The sequence below is a fragment of the Medicago sativa genome, chromosome 7 (assembly GCF_051527215.1).
Source record: "Medicago sativa cultivar Bolivia chromosome 7, Bolivia_mono, whole genome shotgun sequence".
NCBI classification, from domain to species: Eukaryota; Viridiplantae; Streptophyta; class Magnoliopsida; order Fabales; family Fabaceae; genus Medicago; species Medicago sativa.
The window spans coordinates 74,982,846-75,009,683 of record NC_140755.1 but is presented as its reverse complement, the minus strand read 5'-3'; the positions used below and the strand labels follow the sequence as shown (position 1 = coordinate 75,009,683).

Sequence of the window (26,838 nt, the reverse complement as noted above, 5' to 3'; positions counted from 1 at the left end):
CGGCTACATTTGAAATTCATTTGATATCCTGCATGTCTAATTATATGTTATCTACCATGGGCTCTTGTTGGCCAAAGATTTGGAGATTAACGATATAGGTTGCTACACTGATTCTTTGCATTGCCTCAACCTCATTAAAAGTCTCTCCCTAAAGTTTCATGTGTATGCTCTTTTGATTCAAGATATAAAAGAATTATTAGAGTTGAGAAATGTCATTGTTTGCCACACCCTTCGGGAAGGAAACTAATGTGCTGACTTTATGGCTAAGCTTGAGACACATTTGATGTTGATCTTTCTCTTTATCATTCTCCGTCGGAAGGTCATTGAATCAGCTAAAAGTGAATGCGTCTGGAACCTTTTTCTTTCTTTTTCTAGTTGTTTTTCTTTTGTTGTTTCTTTTAGCCTTGTAACAAAAAAAAAAATAAGATAAATTAATTAGCTTAAAAGATCAAACCATGAGAATAAAAAAATCAAACTATAATTGTGTTTTTTGAAGAAGAGTTTTTTCACCTATTATAATCTTATTTGATTCGATCGGTTAGTTTTTACAATTATTTCGTAGACGTAAAGATACTCGATTAAAAAAAACATGATTGCGTTAAAAAACATAAAATCATGACTAATAAAGTCATAAATAGAAAATTGTCATAAATAGAAAATCATAACGTTTACAAAATATTTGAAGTTATTTCTAATTTTTGAAATTCAAATGTTTGACCCATAAGTTTTTTTTCTTTTAAAATCAAATTAAATAATTCTACTATTTATTACACCTCATGAATACTCATGATTATTAAATGACGTGTCAATATCCTATTGGATGAATCCAAAGAAAACGGCTCCTCCTACTCCATTTCCCTCCCAAAACCGATTTCGATTCTTTCACACATTGCTCGTTGCTCAAAAACCCTTCTTCTTCATTCTTCACACTTCATTTCATTCCCATTTTGAAAACCCTAAAAAATTCCCAATTCGTCTTCCATCGTGATCAGGTTCGATTTCGTTCCCATTTTCGCTATTCAGCCATTTGTGGTGCTTTTGTGTTTGTTCAGATTTTAGCATATGGTAGTGATTTCGAATTTTACAATTTTTTAATTTTAATTTTTTTGATTTATACTGATTTACTACTCTCTTATCCATTTTAGGTTGATATGCATTTGTACGTATCTATGTAGCACATACACATACACATACACTTCTGATTGAAAGCGCGTTCAGTGTCAGACACTGAAATGTCACTGACACATGTGATTACGATCAATTATGTTAGTATATTTTCAAATTATTATTGGCGTTGACATATAAGTGTTTGTGTTTGTGTCTGTATTGTGTGCAGTGTCCATGTCTGTGTTTCATTGGGAAATTATCGTCTTTTTTATATTTAAGGTTGTTAAAATATTACTTATTTGAGTTTAGGTTCAAGATATTTTGTTTTGAAATTATATTAACCTTGAGTAACAATGTCATTGGTTATTATTCTTGACAAGCAGTGACAAGTAGGTCATAAATGTCACCATGGATTAGGAATGGATATTTTGTGCCTTCTTGAGACATTTATTATTCTCAATATGATTTCCATTCTATGATTCACGTTATTATTATTATTTTTGCGGAGGGCAAGGCGAATATGCATAATGTTTTGTTGATTGTTGATTGTTAATTGTTCTATGATATTTTAGTCAATGATGTCTTGTTAATTGTTATTGTTCTATGTTTTGTTAATTGCTATGTTCTTTTTCCTAGTCTTTTAAGCCTAGGTTTAATTGTGACTTTCAATGTTTGGTTGTATTTAAGTAGAAGACATGTTTCACATTTCCTTGTAATCATGTTGGCTGTTTTGTTTTGTTGTACAGCACAAAGATTTTCGATGTTCGGCAAACACAGCAGTCAGTTCTCTCATCAAGAAACAATGTGTGAATCGTTGCTTAAAGAACTTCAGGTTCTCCCTCTGTTGTCTATGTTGTGAAAAATCTCTTTTGTTTCATCTAATGTTCCTTAATAGTTAAAACATCATTTGTGGTGCTGCTTCTTCTAGAGAATCTTAGGAAAAGGACTAACATTGTATTACTTTGATTTTATTTTTGTGTGTTGAATGTAAGGTAATATGGGATGAACTTGGAGAATCAGATTCTCATAAGGATGCAATGTTGCTCGAAATAGAACAAATGTGTCTGGATTTGTATAAGAAAAAAGTGGATGAAGCTAAACTGCATAAGGCACTACTTCAGCATCAAATTGCTGATTATGAAGAAGAAATTGCTGGCATTTGTTCTGCAATTGGTGAACAGTCACCACTTGTAAGTCTTGTTGGCATTCTACATTTGTGTTTATGATTTAGCCGATCTCTTGGTCAGAGCTGAGGCGGAATTTTTTCAACTAACAAACTTCCATTGTTATGTCCTTAGTTTGAGCCTAAGTCTTTTGGAAGCCTGAAGAAAGAACGTGAAGCTGTTATTTCACAACTTGAGGAGATGCGCAAGTTGAAAATGGAAAGGAAGAAGCAGTTTATGGAAATCTTACATCAGTTGCAGAAAATTTCCAGTGAGCTCCATGGCAGCGCAGGGGTTAATGCAAACTTAGATGAGAAGAACTTATCTTTTGAAAGACTTGAGGAATTAAAGAGGCAATTACTTCAACTTCAAAATGAAAAGGTGGTTTTTGTCTTTACTCCTATGTTATTTGTTGCCTGAATTTTGGCCATGTTATTTGTTGATGAAGTTATCTTTTATTTTCTTCCAAACCCATGATTTTTCCCTAAGAAAGATAATAATAACTTCCAAATGTGGAATTTCGTAAAAAAAAAAAAAAACTTTAAAATGTTAATTGCTCAGATTTTTCTCTTAAATTGTGGCAGGCCAGTCGACTGAAACAGGTATCTGATCAACTGGACACTCTTAGTTCGTTGTGCTCGGTTCTCGGTCTGGATGTGAAAGACAAAATTTGTGAGATTTTCCCCACTATGGCTTCTACTGCTACAAAAGATGTTAGCGACGTTACATTAAAGAGCTTGTCTTCTGAAGTACTGAGTTTGAGAGAGGTTAAAATGCAGAGAATGCAGAAGGTCAGTATTCTTGCTCGTACTTTTCATCTTGTACAAAACCAGTTTTATTCAGCTAGAGTTTCTAAATTTTCATGCTGTATCAGCTTCAAAGTTGTGCAACTTCACTGTTGGAGTTGTGGAATTTGATGGATACCCCACTTGAGGAACAGCAGAAATTTCACAACATGACCAGTAAAATTGCTGCTTTGGAATCTGAGATTACTGAGCCTAACATACTATCGATTGACAACATCGTCTACGTGAGTTTGTTTCTATCCCATTGTCTTGGTTCTGTTCTTCAATCTCACCTAAAATAAATTGGTTTCATTTTTGTGATTAACTAAATGGGCTATTCTCCTTGCAGGTTGAGAGAGAAGTTAGAAGGCTTGAGCAATTTAAATCAACCAAAATGAAAGAACTTGTGCAGAGAAAGAAGACGGAGTTAGAGGAAATATGCAGAAAAACGCATTTGACTCTACAAACAGTTTTTCCTAGTGGACATCCAATAGAGTCAATTGACTCTGGTAAGAGTTTTCATTAGTTTTTGAAGATTCCCTGTTAGTTGTATCACAATATCACATTACTGACTTGAAGTTCTTCAAGGATAAATTTTAAGTGACCAATGCATAGGTCATAATGATTTGGTTGAATTTGTTATGAACAGAAGAGATATGACAATTAAATTTCTCTTATTCATATGGTTGCACCAAAATTTATATTTTCGAACTACTTCGTTATTTTGATCATAGTGTGCCATGAACCTCATTATATCTCCTTATCCCGTTTGAAAATTACTCTGCAGAATCTGCAAATCATGAACACATGTTAGAACAAATTGAGGACCAAATTTCAAAGACAAAAGAAGAAGCTTTCAGCCGGAAAGAAATCCTTGAAAAGGTTGAGAAGTGGTTGGCTGCTATCCAAGAAGAAAGCTGGCTGGAGGAGTACAATAGGGTGAGGCGCTATTTTTATTGCCAAAATTGAATATTTCCATCTATGATTTTTGTAATGCTTAAATTTTTTCTTTTGATTATTTTGGTTTGTAGGATGATAATCGTTATAATGCTGGAAGAGGCACACATCTTGCCTTGAAACGAGCTGAGAAGGCGCGTGTTTTATTAAACAAAATTCCTGGTGAATATCCCTCTACATACAATAATTCTTCAAATATATTACTATCAAGGTTATGTTATTAAAATAGGCTGGATTTGGAAATGATATGTTGAAGTTGGCTTATTGATTCATAATTGTCTACATATTGTTAACTGCGATATTCAGTATTGATTTAGCCGATTTAGCTAATGAGTAAGATGTGCTAAGAGAAGTTTAATTTTATATATAGTTCATGAATTGTGTGGTCTTTGTCCTCATTTGACCTTTATTTTATTTTGTATACATATCATTTCAACAGGAATGGTCGAGGCATTAACTTTAAAAGTTGCAGCATGGGAGGAAGAAAGAGGATTAGAGTTTTCGTACGATGGAGTGAGTAATTTTAACAGAATTATCTGTGCAAATTTTATGAATTAGGCCTCCTATATAATGTATTACATTTTTCTCATAAGGTCAACACCTTAGATGTTATGCCTCATACATTTTTATGCCTTTTTTTTCATGGATGTGCGTTAAGACTCGACTGCTTTCAATGGTTGAAGACTACAACACCTTAAGGCAGGAGAAAGAGAATGAAAGGCAAAGGCAGAAGGTATGCAACTAAATGTGCAGTAGATGGTCTAGAATTCCCTTCTCGACATTTATTTGTTCCAATTCATTGTCTACAATTCAATTATTTTTGACTTGTTTTTGTATAAATTTTAGGATGAAAAGAGACTAAAGGGACAGCTGTTGGCAGAGCATGAAACACTTTTTGGGTCAAAACCCAGCCCAAGTAAAAGTGGGATAAAGGCTCCTAGATGTTCAACAGGAGTTCCAAATACCAGAAAATTTTCTGTTGGTGGTGCTATGCTTCAGGATAGAAGGCAATCAACTCTTATTCAACAATCTAACAAAAAAGGTAACACAACCAAAACACTGACAGCATGCCATTCAACTCATTCCTCATATCTCATGTCTTTAAAAAAAATTCTAAGGTGAAAATTTATATGCATTGTCATTTGTGACTTGTGCAGGAAAGGGTACCTCTAAGGTTTATGATCATTCAGCAAAGAAAACTCCACAAAGTGCAGCAAAGAGAATTGGAATTCAGTCACCATTAACTAGGAAACCCCTCTCTCCTGTTTCTTCAACAGTCCTATCTAAAGCCAACATAAAAAATTCTCAAGGGCCTAAGAAAATACTTAATGTTGCAACAAAACCAATCCTACAAAAAAGTGAAATGCTAGTAGGAACTCCTCCTTCCAAGCCATTTATTGCTGGTGATGAAGAGAACAGGACCCCAAATAACATGGAACCTTCCGTTCCAAGCACTCCTCTGACTGTCCCTATGTTGACTGTGGCTACACCAGACACTTCTAAGGCTGCTGCAAAGATTGCTCAATCATTTGAGTATTCATTTGAGGAGCTGAGAGCTGGTTTTGTTGCACCGAAGACTCATGCTCAATGACTCAGTAGTTTGGAGAGGAAGTTTAATCAACACAAAGACAGCTAGGTTCTTTGAAGAGTAAGACTGGTTTGGTGCTTCATTAAGCACATGTTTTTTTTTGGTTGAAACTTGTCCAAAGTTAAAGCACATTCTTATTACTGTAATGGGATTCAGTTTTTTTTTTAATCAAATTACTTCTGACTTAATCCAAAAAAATTGGGTGGAAGGATGGTTCTTTTGGGTCACATGGATGTTGGATTGAGGTATTCCTGTTTTTTGTTTAGCTTTTTTTATCCGAGTTTCCTACTTACTTCAATATGTGAATGTATCGAACATAAATCACTTTAATATTGAACTTAATTTCAGTCAAAATCATTTTAATATGTAAGAGTTGAGGTTCGAACCATAAATTCTCTATTTATTCATCTTAAGAGGTGAATTTCTAATCATTAAATTATTTGTTAAAAAAATTATTTAAATATTTTATTTAATAAGTGTTGAAATCACTTGTTAGGAGGATTCATTTATTATATTTATTCATTTTTCAACCATTTCGATTGAGATAGTTTGGTTGATTTCAGCAATATTACTACAGTAAGTAGAAGTAAGTCTTGAATTAAATTCTACTAAACAAACACCTACCAACTTTTGACCACAAGAGTCGTTGTTTTTCTTCCTGTCCTATGTGCGAATGTGATTGTGATACAGATACTAGGGGTGAGCATATAACCGAGACCCGTCCGAAAACCGTCAAATCCGAACCGAAAATCTATGATGCGGGTGGGTTCAATCGGTTGTCGGGTTTTAAAAATGGAAAAAACGAGTATGTATGGGTTTTCACGGTCGAGTTCGGATTTCAAATATTTATGCACCCAAACCCGTGACCGACCGAAACAATGAATATTTCACCACATTTAATATTATTATGCCTGTGTTTCATATCTAATACTACCTCTGAACAAAAGTATTGTCACATCAAAAGTGCAAGCTAAGGTGTCTACTTTTTAACACCACATCAAAAGTATAGTCAGAACACTCTACATAGACACATAAATATTCATATTATGACTTTGACTTTTACTTTTACATTATATTTTTAAATAATGGTTCTCTCTCTCAATTTTAATACCTGCACCACCAGTACATAGAAGAAAGCAACATGCATACTCCATGAAAAAGCTCGCAACTCTTAAATCTTTCTATTTCCAACTTGCAGCAACCATTTGAGATTTTCACAACCCATGTAAACATTTCATTTGCATAACCTTCTGATCAATGTTTGTTGTTGCTAATGCTGCAATGAATCTCAAATGGAGCAAAAACACAATTGAAACAGATGAAGCATGAAAGGAAATCAAACGAGAAGGCAAAGAAAATTCACGGTGAGAAAAGCAGCAATCCGATCCAAACCGTCCGCGGAACCCGCCGTACCGCTGGCCCCGCAACCCGCTCTAACCGTAGCTTAAGTGGGCGGAGATGGTTTCATATTTGTGTTGTTCGGTTTGCTACCGGTGGACGATTTTCGGACCGAAACCGTCCGAAACCGTCCGATGCTCACCCCTAATCAGATACTGCATAAATATCATATAATATCTGTTAGACAAAGAAGATTTTTAGTATTCTCCTACCATGTGAAATATTTAAGACAAGAATTCAAAACACTAAACTAACTCTCTATTTCCACACTACTTTAATAAAAAAAACTCTCTTTCCACATGTTCTACGCAGAAGAACACCACAAACCAAATAAATAAACATCCATTTTAGCCTCACAAATTGATACTCATATTGTTTCTGAAATCTCTATATGAAATAAAACATTAAAACATTTGGGTCATATTTGCGTTGGCCATTATAGTCCTGTCGTTTACAAAGTTCCACTCATCCATAATTAGTACTAACGCGTCGCCATTGTTTATAGATTAGATGCTTCTATGGCACTAAATTTGGAATCTTATGACTTCATACAAGGACGGGAACCGTAAATTTAAAAGTATAATGTAGTAAAGAAAAAATAAATTTTCATATACATAATATATAATATATACAAGAAATTACAATATATATCTAAAGTTAGTATTGTCAAACAATTATAAAAAGAACTAGCATTTAATTAAGCAGTTTTGTTTGTCATTGTTTTAGAGTTAAATTCATCAATTATCATAACGGTATAAATTTTTCAACAACCATTTTCAATATTATCAAAAAAACAATCATGCAATCTCCGAGAAAATCATCTTATTTCTTGTTGCGTAGATGCTTTTATAATTTTCATTGTTAAAAATGCATGTTATGTAGTCGTTGTCGACAACAAAAGAGGACATAACATTTGATAAGAGTTTGATTTACTATTTTCAACTAAATTTTTACATGATTCACTAATGACGGACGACAATTGAAAACCGTGACAAACAAATGTGAAATTCAGAATGTTTTTTTTCTTTCCATAGAACTATAGAATCATTTTTTTTTAAGAAGCTAAAAAATTAGTCCACATCATTTTTTTTTTAAGAAGCTAAAAAATTAGTCCACTTAAATTGGCATTGGGAAAAATCGAGAACTTGAGACCTCGAGAAGCACACTGTTAGATCCCAAGCCAATACCACCAGACCAACTCAAGTGGGGTTCGAACCTTAGAATCATTGTATCAAACAAATGTGAACTTTGAAAGGTTTTTCTTTTCTATAGAATTATAGAATCATTGTAACAATGAGTGTCACTTTGAGAAACCAAAATGAATATTTACCGTAAAAACCACATGATTACCTAAGGTTTTGTCAAATACATGTGCTAACAAATTTAAATTATCTGAACATGAATTGGTGGGTGACTAGGTGACCCAAATGTTATTGCTTTATTGGCACGATCATAATTCTAGATTTCTTGTCGTATAAAGTCGTTTCTTATTTCCAGCATAGCCGGCTGACTGTATAGTTCTATCCTTTTGGTCGAGGAACATCCCAGTTTAAAAAATGCATATTTCTATATGCCACAAATGATTTAATCATTAGTATATAGAAACTTTTTTTTTTTGTACACACAGATCGCAACAATGAACTTTTTTTTATTTTATGTAGGCAACAACGAAAATAAACGTAGCATACTTTAGCCATTTTAAAAGTAAAATTTCATAAATTTAAAACCCTTTAATGATTTTTTTGCAAGATTTCATCAAGCAAATCATTCGATTACTTGCAAAATTTCATAAATTATCGCTTCACCCTCTTATAAAAAAAATCATCGCTTCAATTTTCGCAAGTAACCGAAAGATTTGCTTGATGGATTTAGAATAGTTTAGAGGTGATTTATAATATTTTTTAAATTTAGAGACTAAACACGAGAGAAAATGATAAAAGAGATATAGAATTAACTTGATGGTTGAGATGAGGAAATTAAAGAGAGAATGTTAGGAATGTTAAGGGTTGGATTCCACTGAAGATAAAATGTTTTTGAAATAAATCATTTTAAAAATAGAAGATAAGATGATAGTTTCAAGACAAAATTAAAGATCTAATCTAAAAATTATATTGTATCTTAATCCATAAGCCAATTGTTACCTCTTCTCAAAGAATAAAGATAACCATGAAGATTTTGTTAGGGGGTGAGAGGGGAGAGTTCAAGGATATTTTACATTGAACTTTAAACAATCATATAAGTAGGGGTGAGAATAGACCAAACCAGGCTTTAATAGGTTTGAGTCTGGCCTACAAACATTTTTGCAAGCCTGAGCCTAACTTATGACCTTTCATAGGCCTATTTTTTTTGGCTGATCTAGCTTATTTAAGGAATTTACTTTTTCCACCCTGTAGGTTTCCTCGCGCGCCCTATTTTTTTTTCCAAAAATGCCCTTGAGATTCCGGATTTTATAATCCGGAATGGTGTTTTCTTTTGTTAAAGGGTGAAAAAATGTGTAACGGATTTTTCCGGATTTTGTGATCCGGAAACTTCAAAAAATAGGGCGCGTTACATGATGTTTCCGGATTACATAATCCGGAAACCCCCTAAACACCCTTTTTCAAGGTAAAACAGTTCGGATTATATAATCCGAACTGTATTAGCACAAATTCTAAACATGTTTGTAACATGGATAGTCATTTTAGGGACAATATTAATCTTCATAACTCTCATCCTTCTGTTTTGGGTCATTGTTACCTGTTCTTAGTCAAAAATCGGGTTTTCGGGCTACTTGATCGGATTGCTCCGAAACTTTCCAGAAAATCAGAAAAAAATTCAAGGACCATGACTCCCTTAGAAGGGACTTCTTACGGGACTCCGCCCCTCAAAATCCATAATTCCATCGTTTAGACCCATTTTTAGTTTTTTTAATTTTTCATATTCCTAGAAAAATCTGAAAAAATTTGCATTAGTTTTATTTGATTTTTAGAATTTTTTGGTGCTATTTTTATGATTTTATTTGACAAATTTTTAGCATTTTTTACTTAGTTTTTTTGTTGCTTTTAAAAGCAAAACTCAAAACTGCTGAAATGTGAGAGAGTCTGATGGCTGATTATACATAAGAATTGTCCGGATTATAAAATCCGAAATAGTAAACATGAATCCGGATTTTAAAATCCGAAATGCACGAGGGCATTTTTGGAAATTTTACAGGGCGCGGGAGAAGGCCATAAGGTGGGAAAAGTAATTCCCCTTATTTAAAAGTCTGGCCAGGCTTGGAAGACTATTTGCAGACTTACTTCATATTAAAGTCATTAAATATTCAATTTTATCTACTTTATTGGCTAAATTGGCCTTAAAGCCCATTTCACTGGAGAATTGCTTTTTTGACATTCATTGTTGTTATACCCTAATTTTGGACCTAAAAATACTTGCTCAATTCTTCTTTTCTTGCATCTTGAGTCATCTGAACTGTCTCTGATCAATTGCATCTTTCTCTGCATTTTATTTCAATGTTATTTGCAAAATTCACATGCAAGGGTATTTTAGTCATTTCCTATGTCAAATTTCTCTCAGTCTTTCAAAATTTTGTTTGAGTCCTTTCAAGTAGCGTGAATAAGTCTCTGTTTCATTCTATGTCAAAATCCATTTTAAAATTGCATTTGAAGTCATTTTGAGTCAGTTTTGCCCCTAGGGGCATTTTAGTCTTTTCATGTGTTAAAGCCCTGTTTAAATCCTAAGAATTGTCTCTGAGTCTGTTAATTTTGCTTGAATGAGTCTTTGCTTCAATTCCTTGTTAAAAATCCATTTTTTTTTAATTCGTATCTGAGTCATTTTTAGTCGTTTTAGCCCCAGGGGCATTTTGGTCATTCCACACGAAATTTCGGCAGAGAGGTACTTTAAAGTACCTCATTTAGGCCATTGGTTCGTTTTAGTCCGTTCTGTCAATTTTAATCGTTTCACTTTACGTTATTTTCCAATTACCAATTTTAATTCATTTTATTTTTATTTTCCTAAAAAATTTGCATTTTAGTCCATTTTTTGTCCAAGTCATAGTTCAGTGCCACATGTCAGTCTTTTATTTGTCCAAGAGTTAGTTACGCCACATGGCAGTTTGTCATTGGTCCAGGCAGTACAGTCATCAGCTATATAAGCCACATCACAGTCAAAAGGTCAAGGGGACCATTCACTCTCTAACAACTCAGCACTAACAACTTTTTCTTTTCTCTCTCTCCTTCATTCAGATCAAAAAGGAAAATCTGCAAAAACCAGCAAGAACAAGATGAAGATTCATCTTCATCTTCAACCCTAACCGCACCAAGATCACCACAAAATCCTCAGAATCAGTTCAATTTCACATCAATTTTCACCAATTCAACCATAACAAATCCATTTCAGCAAGCATTTCGTCAAAACAGATTCCAAATTCGACGAATTCTAACCGAATTCAATTGAAAATCACGAAGGTTCGACGAAATTCGCAGAGGCTCTCAGAATCATCATCATCATCGAGCAAGAACAGCACCAATCCTGCAATTCAAGGTGCGAATTCGTTACGAAGCGTAACAAACTCCAGCACCGATCACAGAGGCGCGTTAGATCAGAGAAGAAGAGGAATTCGAAGTTTGCGGTGAATCAGAGAAGAAAGGATCAAGAAAACCAGTGTCAAGAACGAATCAAGTCCAACGGGAGCAGATTCGTCAAGATCAAACCGTTTCCATCAAAGACCGAAACAAAATCAATCCAAAACCCTAGGGTTTCATCACAAACCGCAACAACATCGCAACAACAAGTCCAGATCGTGAAAGAAGAATCTGAAAACAAGTTGAAGGAAAGAAAAGAGCAAAACGTGAATGAATCAAGCAAAGATTAACGTCCTGGAACCTTCCAGCATTCAGAAACAAGGTAACAAACATCATTTCACTCTTCATTTGTCTCGTTTTGATTCTTTGCATTTTCTGTAGATCTAGGCCATATGAAGCTTGATGTGTGAAATTTAAGCATGAATCCGTAACGAGGAGGAGAAGAGGAAGAGGCCGGTATAAAAAATTTTCAAAAAAAAATGGAGTTTAAGCTCCGACACGGCGGCGGCCATGGCCAACCACCGCGTCGGAGCAACGTCCGGCCGCCGTTCCACCTTCTTCTCCGATCTGCAAGTCCTAGAGAGAAGGGAGAGTATTTTAAGCTTTAGAGAGAGAAAAGGAGGGTTAAAATGGGAGTTTGGACCGGTTCAGGCTATATATATGCCCTCAAACCGGTTCAACCCATGGGTTGAACCATAACCGACCCATACCCAGCCTCTGTAGCCCATTTTCGTTCCCCTTAGGCCCATGCTGCGTGCGTTGCTGTATGCACCCCCCTTTCCTGCATGTTTGTGCTGTTTCTTGCTGTTTGCACCCTTACCTGTCCAATTTTCTTCACAAAAATCCTTGAATCTTTTTCTATGTGTTATTGATATTTTCCTTAACATTTTTGTGACCTTTTTTTGTGCTAAAGCCTGTGAAAAATACTTGAGGCATTTTTTTTCTTTATTTTTGTTAGAATTAGTGATTTTCTTGAACCTTTTTAGTCCAAAAAACCTTTAAAAAAATTCCCAAAAAATTCATATAGGTTTCTTGATAGTTTTGTAGCATTTTGTGACAATTTTCACATGTTAAAATTAGTCAAAAATAAGGTGTTAATTTTCCTACTATTTTGAGGTATTTTATGCTAAAAAATGAATAGAAATTTGTTTGATTTTAATTCCAATTGCTTGATGAACATTGGTGACCTATGCCATTTGATTCTATGGGGTTTTAACCACTGTTTGTGTTTAATATTGTTGCATGATTGTGAATCTTGATAGATTACTTAGTTTACAAGTCACTTGAGTAAATAAATAATGCAAATATGCTTGAAATTTGTTCTAAAAAGCCAAGTAAATCATGTTGCCTTAATTCCCATTCCAAGACTTGTTTCTAAACCTTTAAAGATGTATTGGAATGTGAGAATTATAGGTCATATGGTTCTTGCATCCTATGAACAAATTTTAGCCATGTTTGCACTCATTTTCTATCCTTTATATTCTAGTGTTTCTCTTGCTTTATTTCCTTTGATATTGTCATGTGCTACTAACTCTTTTCATTTCATGTTTCATCATTTCATAAGCATCTTCATTTCATCCCATATTCATCTCTATTTCTTTCTTGCAACTTAATTTGTACCAAAGTTAGAATGTAAACACTTAGGAGTTTTGTAATATTTTTCCTTTATACACTTTTAATTTTCTTGGCAAAGGGGCCATAGAATGTATCTAGGGTATGATGTAAAGGACAATGGACTCTAATGATGTACACCGACACAAGCACCTACACATGCACACACATCACTATGTAGTTAGAATATGCATGTTTAGATGTATGTTTAGGATTGTATGTTTAGATGTATGTTTAGGCTTTATACCTAGAAAAAATCAATTTCCAAAACAATATGAACAAACTTCACTCAAATCATTTTCCAAATAAACCTTGGGATCCAACATCCCATTGTATTTTCTTTTTCATTTTCTTAATCAAATCTCAATGAAAATAATCATACTTTGACCATATTTTGCAAATGACTAATTCAACCTCACAATTTCCCAATCTCATGCCCTTGAGGCCTCTTTCTATTCTTCAAATTCCATTTTCAAACTTAAAATCAACCAACAAAAACAAAAACATTTTTGGAAGAGAATGAAGTAGCAATAAACGTCACAAGAAAGGGGGGTTTGAATTGTGACCCTTTTAAAAATTATTCCTGGAAGTTAAATAAAAATATATGCTCAAGAAAATCTTGGTTAGTGTTAGTAATAATATAATATTATAATATTAGGACCAGAGGACTCTGGATAATAAAATAAATAAAAGGACCAGAAAGTTCTGGAATAAAAGACTGAAATAAATAAAGCAGTAAAGGACCAGAAAACTCTGGATATATAACTGAAATAAATAAAGCAGTAAAGGACCAGAAAACTCTGGATAATTAACTGAAATAAATAAAACGATAAAGGACCAGAAAACTCTGGATATATATAACTGAAATAAATAAAGCGATAAAGGACCAGAAAGTTCTGGATTATTAAGTGGTAGGTTAATTATTTAATTTTAGTTTTAAGGACCAGAGTACTCTGGAAAATTAATATATTTAATTATAGTTATATGTGACGGCCAGAAATTAAGAGATGAGAGAAGAGAGAGAACACAAGAGATTTATCCTGGTTCGCCTAACCGGCTACGTCCAGTCCCCACACTACGTGTGAGATTATCCACTATAGTATCCTGCTATCAGAAACTTCTGAATAGCACTATAATTTGTTGATCACACCAGATCAGTCCGTTACACTCTGTATTATCGACCTCAGCAGGCTTCTACTAATCTTGATCACACAAGAAAAGTTCTATCTCAAACTATTAAGCCTAATAGACTTGAGATCTAGTTACAATTTGTATGGTGGTGGGTGTTGGTAAAAAATGGAATCTCAAAAGAGAAAAAGTATCTCACGTGGAGATTTCAAAATAATATCTCAAAGAGATATTTTAAATACAAACTCTCAGGGATATCTAAACTTAGAAGAAAGATATGTGTAGTTTGCTTTGTTGTAAACTCTCAGGGATATCTAAGCTTAATAAGAAAGATATGTGTAGTTTGCTTTGTTGTTGTTGTTGAAGAGCTTGAGAATATTTCTTTTGAATATTCACGTGAATGAGAGAATGGAATTCTTGTGTGTAAGCTCTTAAAGAATTAGCCTTGCCATATGCTTGTATTTATAGAGGCTTGATTTGTGAAGCTCACTTGAAATTATACATGAACATACAGCTGTTTAAGCGTGTATGAGAAACAGCCCATGTGCTCTTGCTTTTTGTTGCTTGATGCACAAGTGTTGCAAAAAATGTGTTGTTCCAAGTGAAGAATGTTCTGAAGAACATTCTCTTCTTCCTAGCCATTTGAGACAGCCCACGTGAGGTTGTAATACAGCTGTGCATGAGTTGTAATTGGCTGTGTTTGAATGACAGCATCCTTATCCATATTTGTAGTTTCACCAGAATGTTCTCAAGAACATTCTTTCTTTGTAAAACAGCTTTGTTTCTTCTTTTTCTTTGGCACGTGCTTTTCCATTTTTTTTTTCAAAGTGCAAAGCCTTTATGTAATCATATGATATTCTATTTATGTCATGTATACCAAGTATCTTCTTTTGGTGAGACATAGAGAATATTTTGCTTCTTGATTTTGTACCAAAAAGTCCATTTATGTCCTTTTGCTTAATTGCTTTGATAAGGACGTTTTTAACTTGTCTTGTGAGCAAAGAACCTTCTTCTTATGTTAAGAACATTCTCATGAAACATTTCTCACAAAATTCATTAGTAGATAACAAGTTAAAAACAAGTATTAAATGTTTGTAATCTTTAAAACATCAAATAAGGATTTTGTCCTCAACAATCTCCCCCTTTTTGATGATGACAAACATTTATAATTTGTTTTTGATTTTGATATTTAAATATGAGATTTGATAATTTATTTGTGAAATAATTTTATCAATAACTCCCCCTCAATTTTAGCATCCAAGATCTTTTTGAATAAATTGAGAATATATGCAATAATGCACCAAAGTAAATAATGAACCGAAAATATCATTTCATATATAAAGATAATGATACATACTTCAAGTTCACATAAGGTTCATATATCAAAATAGCATAAAGTAGCAAAATGACATAGAAACAAAATATAAAAAGTGCATAATACAGAAGTACATGGAATGTTTTTAATACAAGGCAGCAATAATATTTAAAGCAGCAAGCTAGCAACCTAAAATATATCCTTGTATGCATCATGTGCGCAGCAACACCATTCCAAAAACAAAAATTGTACTTCTAATTATCTCCCCCTTTGTCACATAAAAAAGGAGATAAAGCACCAAGTCTTCAAGCTTCACTTAGAAGGAGAAGATCCATCAGAAGAGGATGAATTAGATGGAACCGGCATAGGAATAGCAGGTGGTGGAGGAAAAGGATTAGTCATAGGTGGTTCAACACCCCATTTGGCACTTAGAGAATTGTACCATTGCCTTAAACATGTATTTTCCATAGAATCATACACAGTATGATTCATGATTCCATGAAATGCTTCAAATAACTTCAAGACATCCTTCCTAATCTTTCTTATTTCCCTTTCAACTCTTGTCTTCTTAGGAGGAGGTTCATCCATGGAAGGAGGGAGAGATGCGCCAGTTAGCACATTGAAAGAAGGAGAAGAGGATTGCATTTTATGATGAGGAGTAGGAGACTCATAAAAAGGTGGATCCATGAAAAACTTATCAATTGATTCAGATCTAAACAAGGCTGAATAATTGTGTTTTGGAGGAGACACATAGAGTGGTGCAGCCACTGACACTTTGTTTGTAGGAGCAATTTCACCAAAGAAACTTTGCATCACATACAAGTTTTGAAACTTTGGAAAGATGGGATTTTGAGCAAAGTTTTCTAACAACCTAGCATGGTCTTTAGACACAGGAGAACTCTTTCTAAGAGGTTCTAACTCAGGTTGAAGACATTGAAAAAGATGTTCCATAGAAATAGGATTCTTTCTTTTGGTACCTTGAGAGTGTGACACATTTTCAGCAGGTGGAATGTGAATCTCAGGTTCATCTTTCATTTGATGAACATTCTTAGGTCCAAAGGTTGAGAACTTAAAGCTTGAGAGTTCATCATCAAGTGGAACATTGAGTTCTTTAAGAATTTTTGACAAAGCCATTCCATAAGGGAGAGTGCCCTTTTTGCTTGGATTTTTGGCAGCAAGCATCATGTTTTGAATGATGATGTGAGGTAAATTTAGTGGTTCACCTTTAAACATGTGATAGATGAGCAATATGTCATTGTGAGAAATTTGATCATAGCTGCCATTTTTTGGGAGCAAGCTATAATGACACATGTTTGCTAGAATTTTGGTGGTGGGAAGCAAGCTAGAGTATGTGTGGTCTGGTGCATCTGGTTTAAAGATGGTTTTGCACACAGTGTCATAATCTAGACCTAAAGCATCGTACCAATCATCACCAAAAACAATTGTTCCAGAGATAGGAATTTTTAGAATGGTTGAGATTTCATCTAAAGAGATGTGGACTCTAACCCCCTTAATGTTGGAAACAATTAAGTCTTTTTCAGGATAGCATTCAGCCATAAGATAGAAGGCTTGAATGGCCTCTGGGTAGTGTCTTTCCCTAATTTGGAGGAATGGAACCCAACCTAGTTTGTCAGGATATTGTTTGATGAAAATTTCATCTTTTTCTAACTTATCAAAGTCATAGTATCTACCTATACCAATGGGCCTAGAAGACCATTTTTCATAAAATGTAGTGTTCAGGGAAGGATCAATCAGCAGAGGAAACTTAGACTTAGACACAGACAAGTTTCGAGACTTTACCCTTTTGTTGAAACTGACTTCTTTGACAGAAGAACGTTCTTGAGAACGTTCTGATCTTTCAGACATTTTTCTTTTTCCCTTCCTTCTGGCGAGAGGGATTTCTGGAGAATGTTCTGGATTTGCTTCATCAATATCCTTCTCCTTTTCTTTGTCACACAGAGGTGGAGAGGCTTCCCTTGGAACTTCGATTGGAGAGGGAGGCTTTTCAGGAGAGACTTCAACAGCTATTGATTGTGATTCGATTACAACACAATCAGAGGGATTTTGAAGTGATGCATCTTCCTTATTTGGAGGATCATTTGTTTCCTCATTTGTAGAGAGAGGATTAGTTTCCTTAGGAGTAGGAAGAGGAGCGACATTCTTAGAAGTAGGAGTAGGTTGTTGAGCAATTTCCTTTTGGACAACATCATCATCATCATCGCTGATTACATGCACTGTGTTGTCAAGTACATTAGTCTTCCTTTTTCCTATTAACCTTTGCGATTTCCTTGGAGCCAAATTTGGGGCTGAGGTTGCTTTCTTAGGTTTAGATTTAAGATGAGGAGGGGTTTGATTCAAGTTAGGAGCAGAGGCTTGAAAGAGTGGTTGAAGCATGAAGTTTAAAGGCATGGCCCTTACTGGAAGAGAGGGTTCGGTTGGAGTGGGTTCAGGAAGTGAAGAAGGTTCTTCAACAATGTTAGGGTTTGAAGATGGTTTAGGGTTAGGCTCGGTTTGAGGAGAAGAGTGAGGGGTTGCTTCGTTTGGAGTTTGGTAGTCTGAGGATTCCGGTGAGGCTGGTGGAGGGTTCGTCGGAGAGGATGGCCGTGACGGTGGTGAGGGTGGTGATGGAGAGCGAGGTGGAGAAGGTGATGGTGAGGGAGTTCTGAAGTTAGCATGGTTTCCTTTTGTTCTTGCCATTGTTATGGAAGAAAAAAAAAGTTTTGATTTTTATGGAAGAAGGTTTGTGTTTTTATGGAAGATGAAAAGGTTAGAGTGTGGTGGTTTTGCAGAAAAAGAAAGAAGGAATACGGTTTTGAGAGAGAGAAGGGAAGAGAGTGATTTGATTGAAAGTGGTTTTGGGAACAATAGAGAGTTCAAGTGGATCCCACTTAGTGATGTGATTAGCATCAAATTTGTGTTGGGCAGTGCTAAAATCTTTTTTAGAAAAACTCTAATGATGGTTTTAGTTCACTTAACTAGAGAAGTACAACTAAAATTTTGAACGTGAGCCCCACATATGCACACATAGAGATCACACAAAAAGAATGTTCTAAAGACATTCTAAGAATTTACATCCTATTTTTTTTTTATGAGGATTTTGAATAATATTTAATTTATCTTTGATAAAATTAAATCTATCCTCAACAAGAGGTTTAGTGAAAATATCAGCTAACTGATTTTCAGTGTCTACGAATATTAATTCGATTTCACTTTTATTCACATGATCTCTAATAAAATGGTGTTTTATTTCAATATGTTTTGATCTTGAATGTTGAATGGGATTTTTTGATAAATTTATAGCACTTGTATTATCACAAAAGACAGGAATATTTGTGTACCTTTTTGAGAAATCTTCGAGTTGATTTCTGATCCACAATACCTGGGAGCAACAATTTGCTGCTGACACATATTCTGCTTCAGTCGTTGACAGAGCGATTGTGTTTTGTTTTCTGCATGACCAACTGATAAGTGCATTCCCGAGGAACTGACATGCTCCACTTGTGCTTTTTCTTTCAATTTTGTCTCCAGCGTAGTCAGCATCACAATAGGCTACAAGATCAAAAGAAGAACCTTTTCTATACCAAAGGCCAAGATCAGTAGTACCTACTAAATATCTGAAAATTCTTTTTACTGCCGTTAAATGAGATTCTTTTGGAGCAGTTTGAAAACGTGCACACAAACCAACTGCAAAGACAATATCTGGTCTACTAGCAGTTAAGTACAACAGGGAACCAATCATTCCCCTGTATTCTTTGTCAGAAATATTTTTCCCGTTTTCATCCTTATCTAAACTTGAGGAAGGATGCATGGGAGTAGCCATAATTTTGGCTTCATTCATTTTATATTTTTTAAGGAGATCTTTAATATATTTTTCTTGACAAATAAATATTCCATCATTTTCTTGTTTAATTTGTAAACCAAGAAAAAATCTTAATTCTCCCATCATACTCATTTCAAATTCACTTTGCATGAGATTGGAAAATTCTTCACACATTTTTTCATTTGTTGATCCAAATATGATGTCATCAACATAGATTTGGACAATTAAAAAATTTGATTCATTGTCTTTTCTAAAAAGTGTGGTGTCAATTTTTCCTCTAGAAAAATTATTTTTGATTAAGAATGTACTTAACCTTTCATACCAAGCTCGTGGAGCTTGTTTAAGACCATATAATGCCTTTGTTAGCTTAAACACATGATTAGGTTTGTTAGTGTTTTCAAAACCAGGTGGTTGGTGCACATAAACTTCTTCGTTTAAGAATCCATTTAAAAAGGCACTTTTTACATCCATTTGAAATAATTTAATATTTTTATGAGATGCATATGCAAGAAGAATTCGTATTGCTTCTAACCTGGCTACTGGAGCGAATGTTTCATCGTAGTCAATACCTTCTTGTTGATTGTAGCCTTGTGCTACTAATCTGGCTTTGTTTCTGATGACTTTTCCTTCTTCATCCAGCTTATTTCTAAATACCCATCTTGTTCCAATTATGGAATGACCTTGAGGTTTAGAAACAAGATTCCATACTTCGTTTTTCTCAAATTGAGAAAGTTCTTCTTTCATGGCATTTACCCATGATTCTTCACATATAGCTTCATGAATATTTTTTGGTTCAATATGTGAGATCATTGCCATGTTGTTGTTGTTATCTTTGAAGGATAGTCTTGTTCTAATCCCATCAGATGTATTTCCAATAATTTGTTCTGGAGGATGATCACCAACAAGCTTCCAACTTTTTGGAGGAGTTTGAGATGAAGATGCTTGATCTATATTGCTTATAGTTTCTTGATTTTTCAAAATTTCCTCATCATCTTCTTTGTTAGTGACTAAATCATCAAACTCATCAAACACAACATGCATGCTTATTTCCATGGTTTGATTTTTTAGATTAAAAACTCTGTAACCCTTAGAATTTGTTGCATATCCTAAAAAGATTCCTTTATCTGATTTAGAATCAAATTTTCCTAGGTTTTCTTTATCATTTAAAATATAACAAAAACAACCAAAAATATGAAAATAAGAAATGTTTGGTTTTCTGTTTCTCCAGAGTTCGTAAGGGGTTTTGTTTAGAATTTTTCTAATAGAAACACGATTTAGAATATAGCAAGAAGTGTTAATGGCTTCAGCCCAAAAATATTTTTCAACATTTGATTCATTAATCATTGTTCTTGCCATTTCTTGTAGGGTTCGATTTTTTCTTTCAACAACTCCATTTTGTTGGGGAGTTCTTGCACAGGAAAAATTGTGTGAAATACCCTTTTTATCAAAGAATGTTTTAAATGATAAATTTTCAAATTCACCTCCATGATCACTTCTGACGGAGATGATGTTTGATTCTTTTTCATTTTGAACAAGATTACAAAAATTTTCAAAAGCATTAAAAGCTTCGTCTTTGTGTTTTAAAAATAAAACCCATGTATATCTGGAGTAGTCATCGACTATAACAAAACCATATTGTTTTCCAGCAAGACTTGCAGTTCTAACGGGTCCAAATAAATCTATGTGAAGAAGCTCAAGAGGTTTTTTAGTGGAAATAATATTATTTGATTTAAAACTACTCTTGACTTGTTTTCCTCTAGTACATGCTTCACATATCTTATCTTTCTCAAAATTGATTTTTGGAAGACCCCTTACCAAGTCGAGTTGTGATATTTTTGAAATAGTTTTCATACTTACATGTCCAGCTCTTTTATGCCAAATCCATTTGTCTTTGTCAATGGACATAAAGCAAGATTCAGTTGGAAGGTCATCTAAGTATAAAACATAAAGATTTTTCATTCGAGAAGCAGTGAAGAAAATATTTCCCGTGGAAACCTTTTTGACTTCACATATGTTAGGTTTAAAAGTCACTTCAAAGCCACTGTCACATAATTGACTTATGCTTAGTAGATTGTGTTTTAAACCTTCAACATATTGAACATCTTCTATTTTAGCAGAGTTATTCTTACCAATAATACCTTTACCTTTGATTTGACCTTTGTCATTGTTACCAAAGGTTACTGCTCCTCCTTCTCTTTTTATGAAGGAGATAAAGCAGTGTTTGTCCCCTGTCATGTGTCTAGAACAGCCACTGTCCAAGTACCATGGCTTTTTCTTTGCATTTTGAGAGGATTCCTGCATTTTGAGTTAGTGATTTCTTAGGTACCCCAGAGTCTGTGGGTCCTTTTTTGTTAGTTTTCAATAACTCAAGATTTCTAATCTTGAGAAAACAATCAACATCTAAGTGACCACTTCTTTTACAAAAAGTACATTTTTTAAAGAAGGTTCTTTCTTGGTGTTGGAGAGAATGTTCTTTCATTCTTTTCTTTTGAAAGCACATAGATTCACTATGTCCATTTTTGTTACAAAATGAACATCTTAATTTGTCTTTTCCTGGTATAAAAATGTTTTCATATATTTTTTGATGTTTAGAAGCATCAAAACCTATACCAGTATGACTGTTCATTCCTACTTGAGATCCTATAATTTTTTGAAATGTTTCAGTTGATTTAATGAAAAGAGTTAGATCGTTTCTCAAACTGTTGATTTCATTTTTTAGAAAAATGTTTTCATTTTTAGTGTAAATAGGATTTTGAGTTTTGCTAAGATCTTTCATTTTTTCATTTATTTGAAAATATGAGTCTTGCAAACTTTGAATGATTTTCTTTTGATCATCGTTCATAGTTTGAAGTTTTTCTTTTTCTTCTTTTATTTCATTCATTTCTTTTTGTAAAGAATAACATTTGTTTGTTAAAAAGTTTGAGTCAAATAAAAGACTGTCAATTGTATTTTCTAATTCGTTGTTTAAAGGAGCTTTGTCGAATAGAATTACCTCTTCGTTGTCTGAGTTTGCCATCAAACATATGTTTGCTTCTTCTTCTTTTTCTTCTTCTTCTTGTGGTTCTTCAAGATCGTCCCATGTCATTAATGCCGTTTTCTTAAAAGGAGATTTTTGGTTCCTTTTGTTTTGTGAACATTCATTTTTATAGTGACCTAGCTTGTTGCATCCAAAGCAGGTTACTTGACTTTTATCAACTTCCTTCTTTGAGTTGTCTCGTCTGGTTGGGAAGTATCTTTTGATTTGGTTTCTTCTTTTCATCATTCTTTGAATTTTCTTTGATATTAGAGCTAGTTCATCTTCCGCTTCTTCTTGAACAATCTGTTCTTCTTCTATTTCTTTTTCCTCAATTTGTGAGGATATTTCATCTAGATTGTCTTGAGTAGCTTGAGATGCTTTAAGAGCAATCATTTTTCCCTTCCTCATTGGTTTGTCTTCTTGAAGTAGAACTTCATGAGCTCTTAGTGTCCCAATGAGATCTTCTAAAGCCAAAGTATTCAGATCTTTGGCTTGAGTGATTGCTGTAACCATAGGTCTCCACGTGCTTGGGAGACATCTTAGTATTTTTCTTATTCTGTCATGAGGGGAATATATTTTCCCTAATGACCTTAATTCATTTACTATTGAAGTAAATCTGGAATACATTTCATCAATGTTTTCCTCTTCATTCATTTCGAAAATTTCAAATTTTCTTACGCCAATATCTATTCTTGTTTCTTTTACATGGCTTGTTCCTTCATGGTGAATTTTTAAAGTGTCCCAAATATCTTTTGCAGTATTGCATTCATATATTCTTTCACTTTCTTCCATGGTTAAAGCACATTGTAAAAAGAGTTGAGCTTTAGAGTTTAAGAGAACTCTCTTTTTCTCGTCATCAGTCCATGACGCCTCAGACTTGATAGTCACTACAGCCGTGACTGCGTCAGTGGTTTGTGGTATGAAGTTACCGTCAGTGACAACTTTCCACATATTTATATCTTGAGATTTTAGGAATAGTTCCATTTTCCCTTTCCAGAAGTAATAGTTCTTTCCATTAAATAATGGAGGCCTAGTACACGAAAGTCCTTCTGGTATGTAAGACATTGCTTCTTTCTGGATCTTTTCCTCTAGCACGTGTTAAGTGCTTTATCTTTTTCAGAGACCGGGCTCTGATACCAATTGAAGTAGCAATAAACGTCACAAGAAAGGGGGGTTTGAATTGTGACCCTTTTAAAAATTATTCCTGGAAGTTAAATAAAAATATATGCTCAAGAAAATCTTGGTTAGTGTTAGTAATAATATAATATTATAATATTAGGACCAGAGGACTCTGGATAATAAAATAAATAAAAGGACCAGAAAGTTCTGGAATAAAAGACTGAAATAAATAAAGCAGTAAAGGACCAGAAAACTCTGGATATATAACTGAAATAAATAAAGCAGTAAAGGACCAGAAAACTCTGGATAATTAACTGAAATAAATAAAACGATAAAGGACCAGAAAACTCTGGATATATATAACTGAAATAAATAAAGCGATAAAGGACCAGAAAGTTCTGGATTATTAAGTGGTAGGTTAATTATTTAATTTTAGTTTTAAGGACCAGAGTACTCTGGAAAATTAATATATTTAATTATAGTTATATGTGACGGCCAGAAATTAAGAGATGAGAGAAGAGAGAGAACACAAGAGATTTATCCTGGTTCGCCTAACCGGCTACGTCCAGTCCCCACACTACGTGTGAGATTATCCACTATAGTATCCTGCTATCAGAAACTTCTGAATAGCACTATAATTTGTTGATCACACCAGATCAGTCCGTTACACTCTGTATTATCGACCTCAGCAGGCTTCTACTAATCTTGATCACACAAGAAAAGTTCTATCTCAAACTATTAAGCCTAATAGACTTGAGATCTAGTTACAATTTGTATGGTGGTGGGTGTTGGTAAAAAATGGAATCTCAAAAGAGAAAAAGTATCTCACGTGGAGATTTCAAAATAATATCTCAAAGAGATATTTTAAATACAAACTCTCAGGGATATCTAAACTTAGAAGAAAGATATGTGTAGTTTGCTTTGTTGTAAACTCTCAGGGATATCTAAGCTTAATAAGAAAGATATGTGTAGTTTGCTTTGTTGTTGTTGTTGAAGAGCTTGAGAATATTTCTTTTGAATATTCACGTGAATGAGAGAATGGAATTCTTGTGTGTAAGCTCTTAAAGAATTAGCCTTGCCATATGCTTGTATTTATAGAGGCTTGATTTGTGAAGCTCACTTGAAATTATACATGAACATACAGCTGTTTAAGCGTGTATGAGAAACAGCCCATGTGCTCTTGCTTTTTGTTGCTTGATGCACAAGTGTTGCAAAAAATGTGTTGTTCCAAGTGAAGAATGTTCTGAAGAACATTCTCTTCTTCCTAGCCATTTGAGACAGCCCACGTGAGGTTGTAATACAGCTGTGCATGAGTTGTAATTGGCTGTGTTTGAATGACAGCATCCTTATCCATATTTGTAGTTTCACCAGAATGTTCTCAAGAACATTCTTTCTTTGTAAAACAGCTTTGTTTCTTCTTTTTCTTTGGCACGTGCTTTTCCATTTTTTTTTTCAAAGTGCAAAGCCTTTATGTAATCATATGATATTCTATTTATGTCATGTATACCAAGTATCTTCTTTTGGTGAGACATAGAGAATATTTTGCTTCTTGATTTTGTACCAAAAAGTCCATTTATGTCCTTTTGCTTAATTGCTTTGATAAGGACGTTTTTAACTTGTCTTGTGAGCAAAGAACCTTCTTCTTATGTTAAGAACATTCTCATGAAACATTTCTCACAAAATTCATTAGTAGATAACAAGTTAAAAACAAGTATTAAATGTTTGTAATCTTTAAAACATCAAATAAGGATTTTGTCCTCAACAGAGAACTACGGTGGATTTGATCCCTTAAACGGGTACGTAGGCAAGGAACAAAATTCCTTCAATTCAACTAAAATAAAAGTCCAAAAACATTCTTCTCCCTCCAATTCTTCACTTAGAAAATTCTTAGGCTTAATATCACTTTTCAAAATAGCATTTAAAAATAGAGCGCGCGCGTAGAAATTAAAGACGGTCCCTATAGGTTACTATAGTCGTTATGGGTGCCTAACACCTTCCCGTAGCGAAAACAACTCCCGGACCTCGATTCTCAAGGGTTTTGCTTACTTTTTCCCTTCCCAAGAAAAAATAAGATATCACCGGTTTAAAAGGTTCAAACGTAATCAATGTTTGACACCCGAAAACCAAGATAAAACAATTGTTTCCTAAAAACACATGGAAATGAACAAAAACACCCCAGGGGTAGTTAACTACCGCTGGGTTTTTGGTCATTTTCATGTGTTTCTAGGAAACAATGGATGTAAAAAAAGCAAGCTTCATTTCATTGTAGGGCATGTCTATCACTATAAAGTCTTAAAAACCTATTTTCACTATAAGACCTTAAAGCCTATTTAAAAAGTCCATTATTTGAGTTTTTTTTTCTTTATTTTTATGTTTAATATAAATAAAAAATAATTTTAATAATATACATAAATAGGATCAGACTTCGCAGGCTTTTTTGATAACCTATGCCTACCTATTTACTTAAATAGGCTTTTTCAAAAGCCTAAGCCTAGCATTTTTCATAAACATGTCTGGCCTAAGCAGGCCACGCTGTAGGCCCCTGTAGGCCGGTCTGACTAATTCCCAATCCTACATATAAGTGAGTTAGATATTTATCTTAATTCAAAATCTTAAAACATTAAATTTATAGGTCATCTCATTTTATTGTGTTTAACATCCATTTTTCATCCAACATTGAACCCTTTACCACACTTGAAATATCAACAATCTCCCCCATCAAGTGGGAGACCATCTACTTACATCCTTGTTGCTTTCCCTCAATAGAACATGCCCAAAATCACCGACTCTGATATCATTATTGGATCATAAAGAGAGCCTAGGAGATCATCCACGTTGAGTTTTGAGCAATCACAAAAGTAAACTACATTACATCTTAACCTAAAATCTTAAGACATTAAATTTTTAATTCCATCCATTTATATAGAGTTTGACATCTATTTTCCCTTCAATATCGAACTCTTAATCACACTTAAAATGCCAACAATCCAACAAAAAATATATAAGGTTGTTTTTGTGATAATAGATAAAAAATTCTTTGGCAGCTGTGAGAAAAATTTATATAAAAAGAAATAAAATTATGAGAAAATAAACAAATAAATAAATAAATAAAAGATTGAGATTATGGTCTGTGAGATTCAACAACTTTTGAAAAGAATTTTTGTAAAAAAAAAAACTTTTGAAAATAATTAAGGAGAGAATTTTTTTTTATTAATCAAAGCGATATTAGCTGTCATTTTACAACCATCATTAAATGAATTCAAACTTTG

At 33.9% G+C, this 26,838-nt stretch overlaps 1 protein-coding gene and 1 long non-coding RNA gene across 3 annotated transcripts; one reads left to right on the top strand and one right to left on the bottom strand.

Moving 5' to 3' along the window:
- The first annotated feature begins 863 nt into the window (after positions 1 to 863).
- LOC146908464 (65-kDa microtubule-associated protein 3-like) lies at positions 864 to 5,970 on the top strand. Of its 2 annotated transcripts, XM_085725881.1 has the most exons (13): positions 864 to 992; positions 1,854 to 1,939; positions 2,100 to 2,297; positions 2,406 to 2,651; positions 2,855 to 3,061; positions 3,145 to 3,300; positions 3,405 to 3,564; positions 3,843 to 3,994; positions 4,087 to 4,174; positions 4,452 to 4,525; positions 4,671 to 4,745; positions 4,859 to 5,054; positions 5,170 to 5,970. In XM_085725881.1, exons 2-13 carry the CDS (start codon positions 1,868 to 1,870, stop codon positions 5,601 to 5,603), a joined length of 2,058 nt encoding a protein of 685 aa, XP_085582007.1. In that variant the 5' UTR covers positions 864 to 992; positions 1,854 to 1,867; the 3' UTR covers positions 5,604 to 5,970. The 2 variants fall into 2 exon arrangements, with proteins under 2 accessions (XP_085582007.1, XP_085582008.1); XM_085725882.1 differs by lacking the exon at positions 864 to 992 and having other exon boundaries at positions 1,189 to 1,939.
- On the bottom strand, positions 3,646 to 5,319 carry LOC146908465 (uncharacterized). The gene is made up of 2 exons (XR_015018741.1): positions 5,180 to 5,319; positions 3,646 to 3,845 (listed from the first exon to the last, which is right to left on the bottom strand). It is a non-coding gene; the product is annotated as an uncharacterized LOC146908465 (long non-coding RNA).
- Positions 5,971 to 26,838: the final 20,868 nt, after the last annotated feature.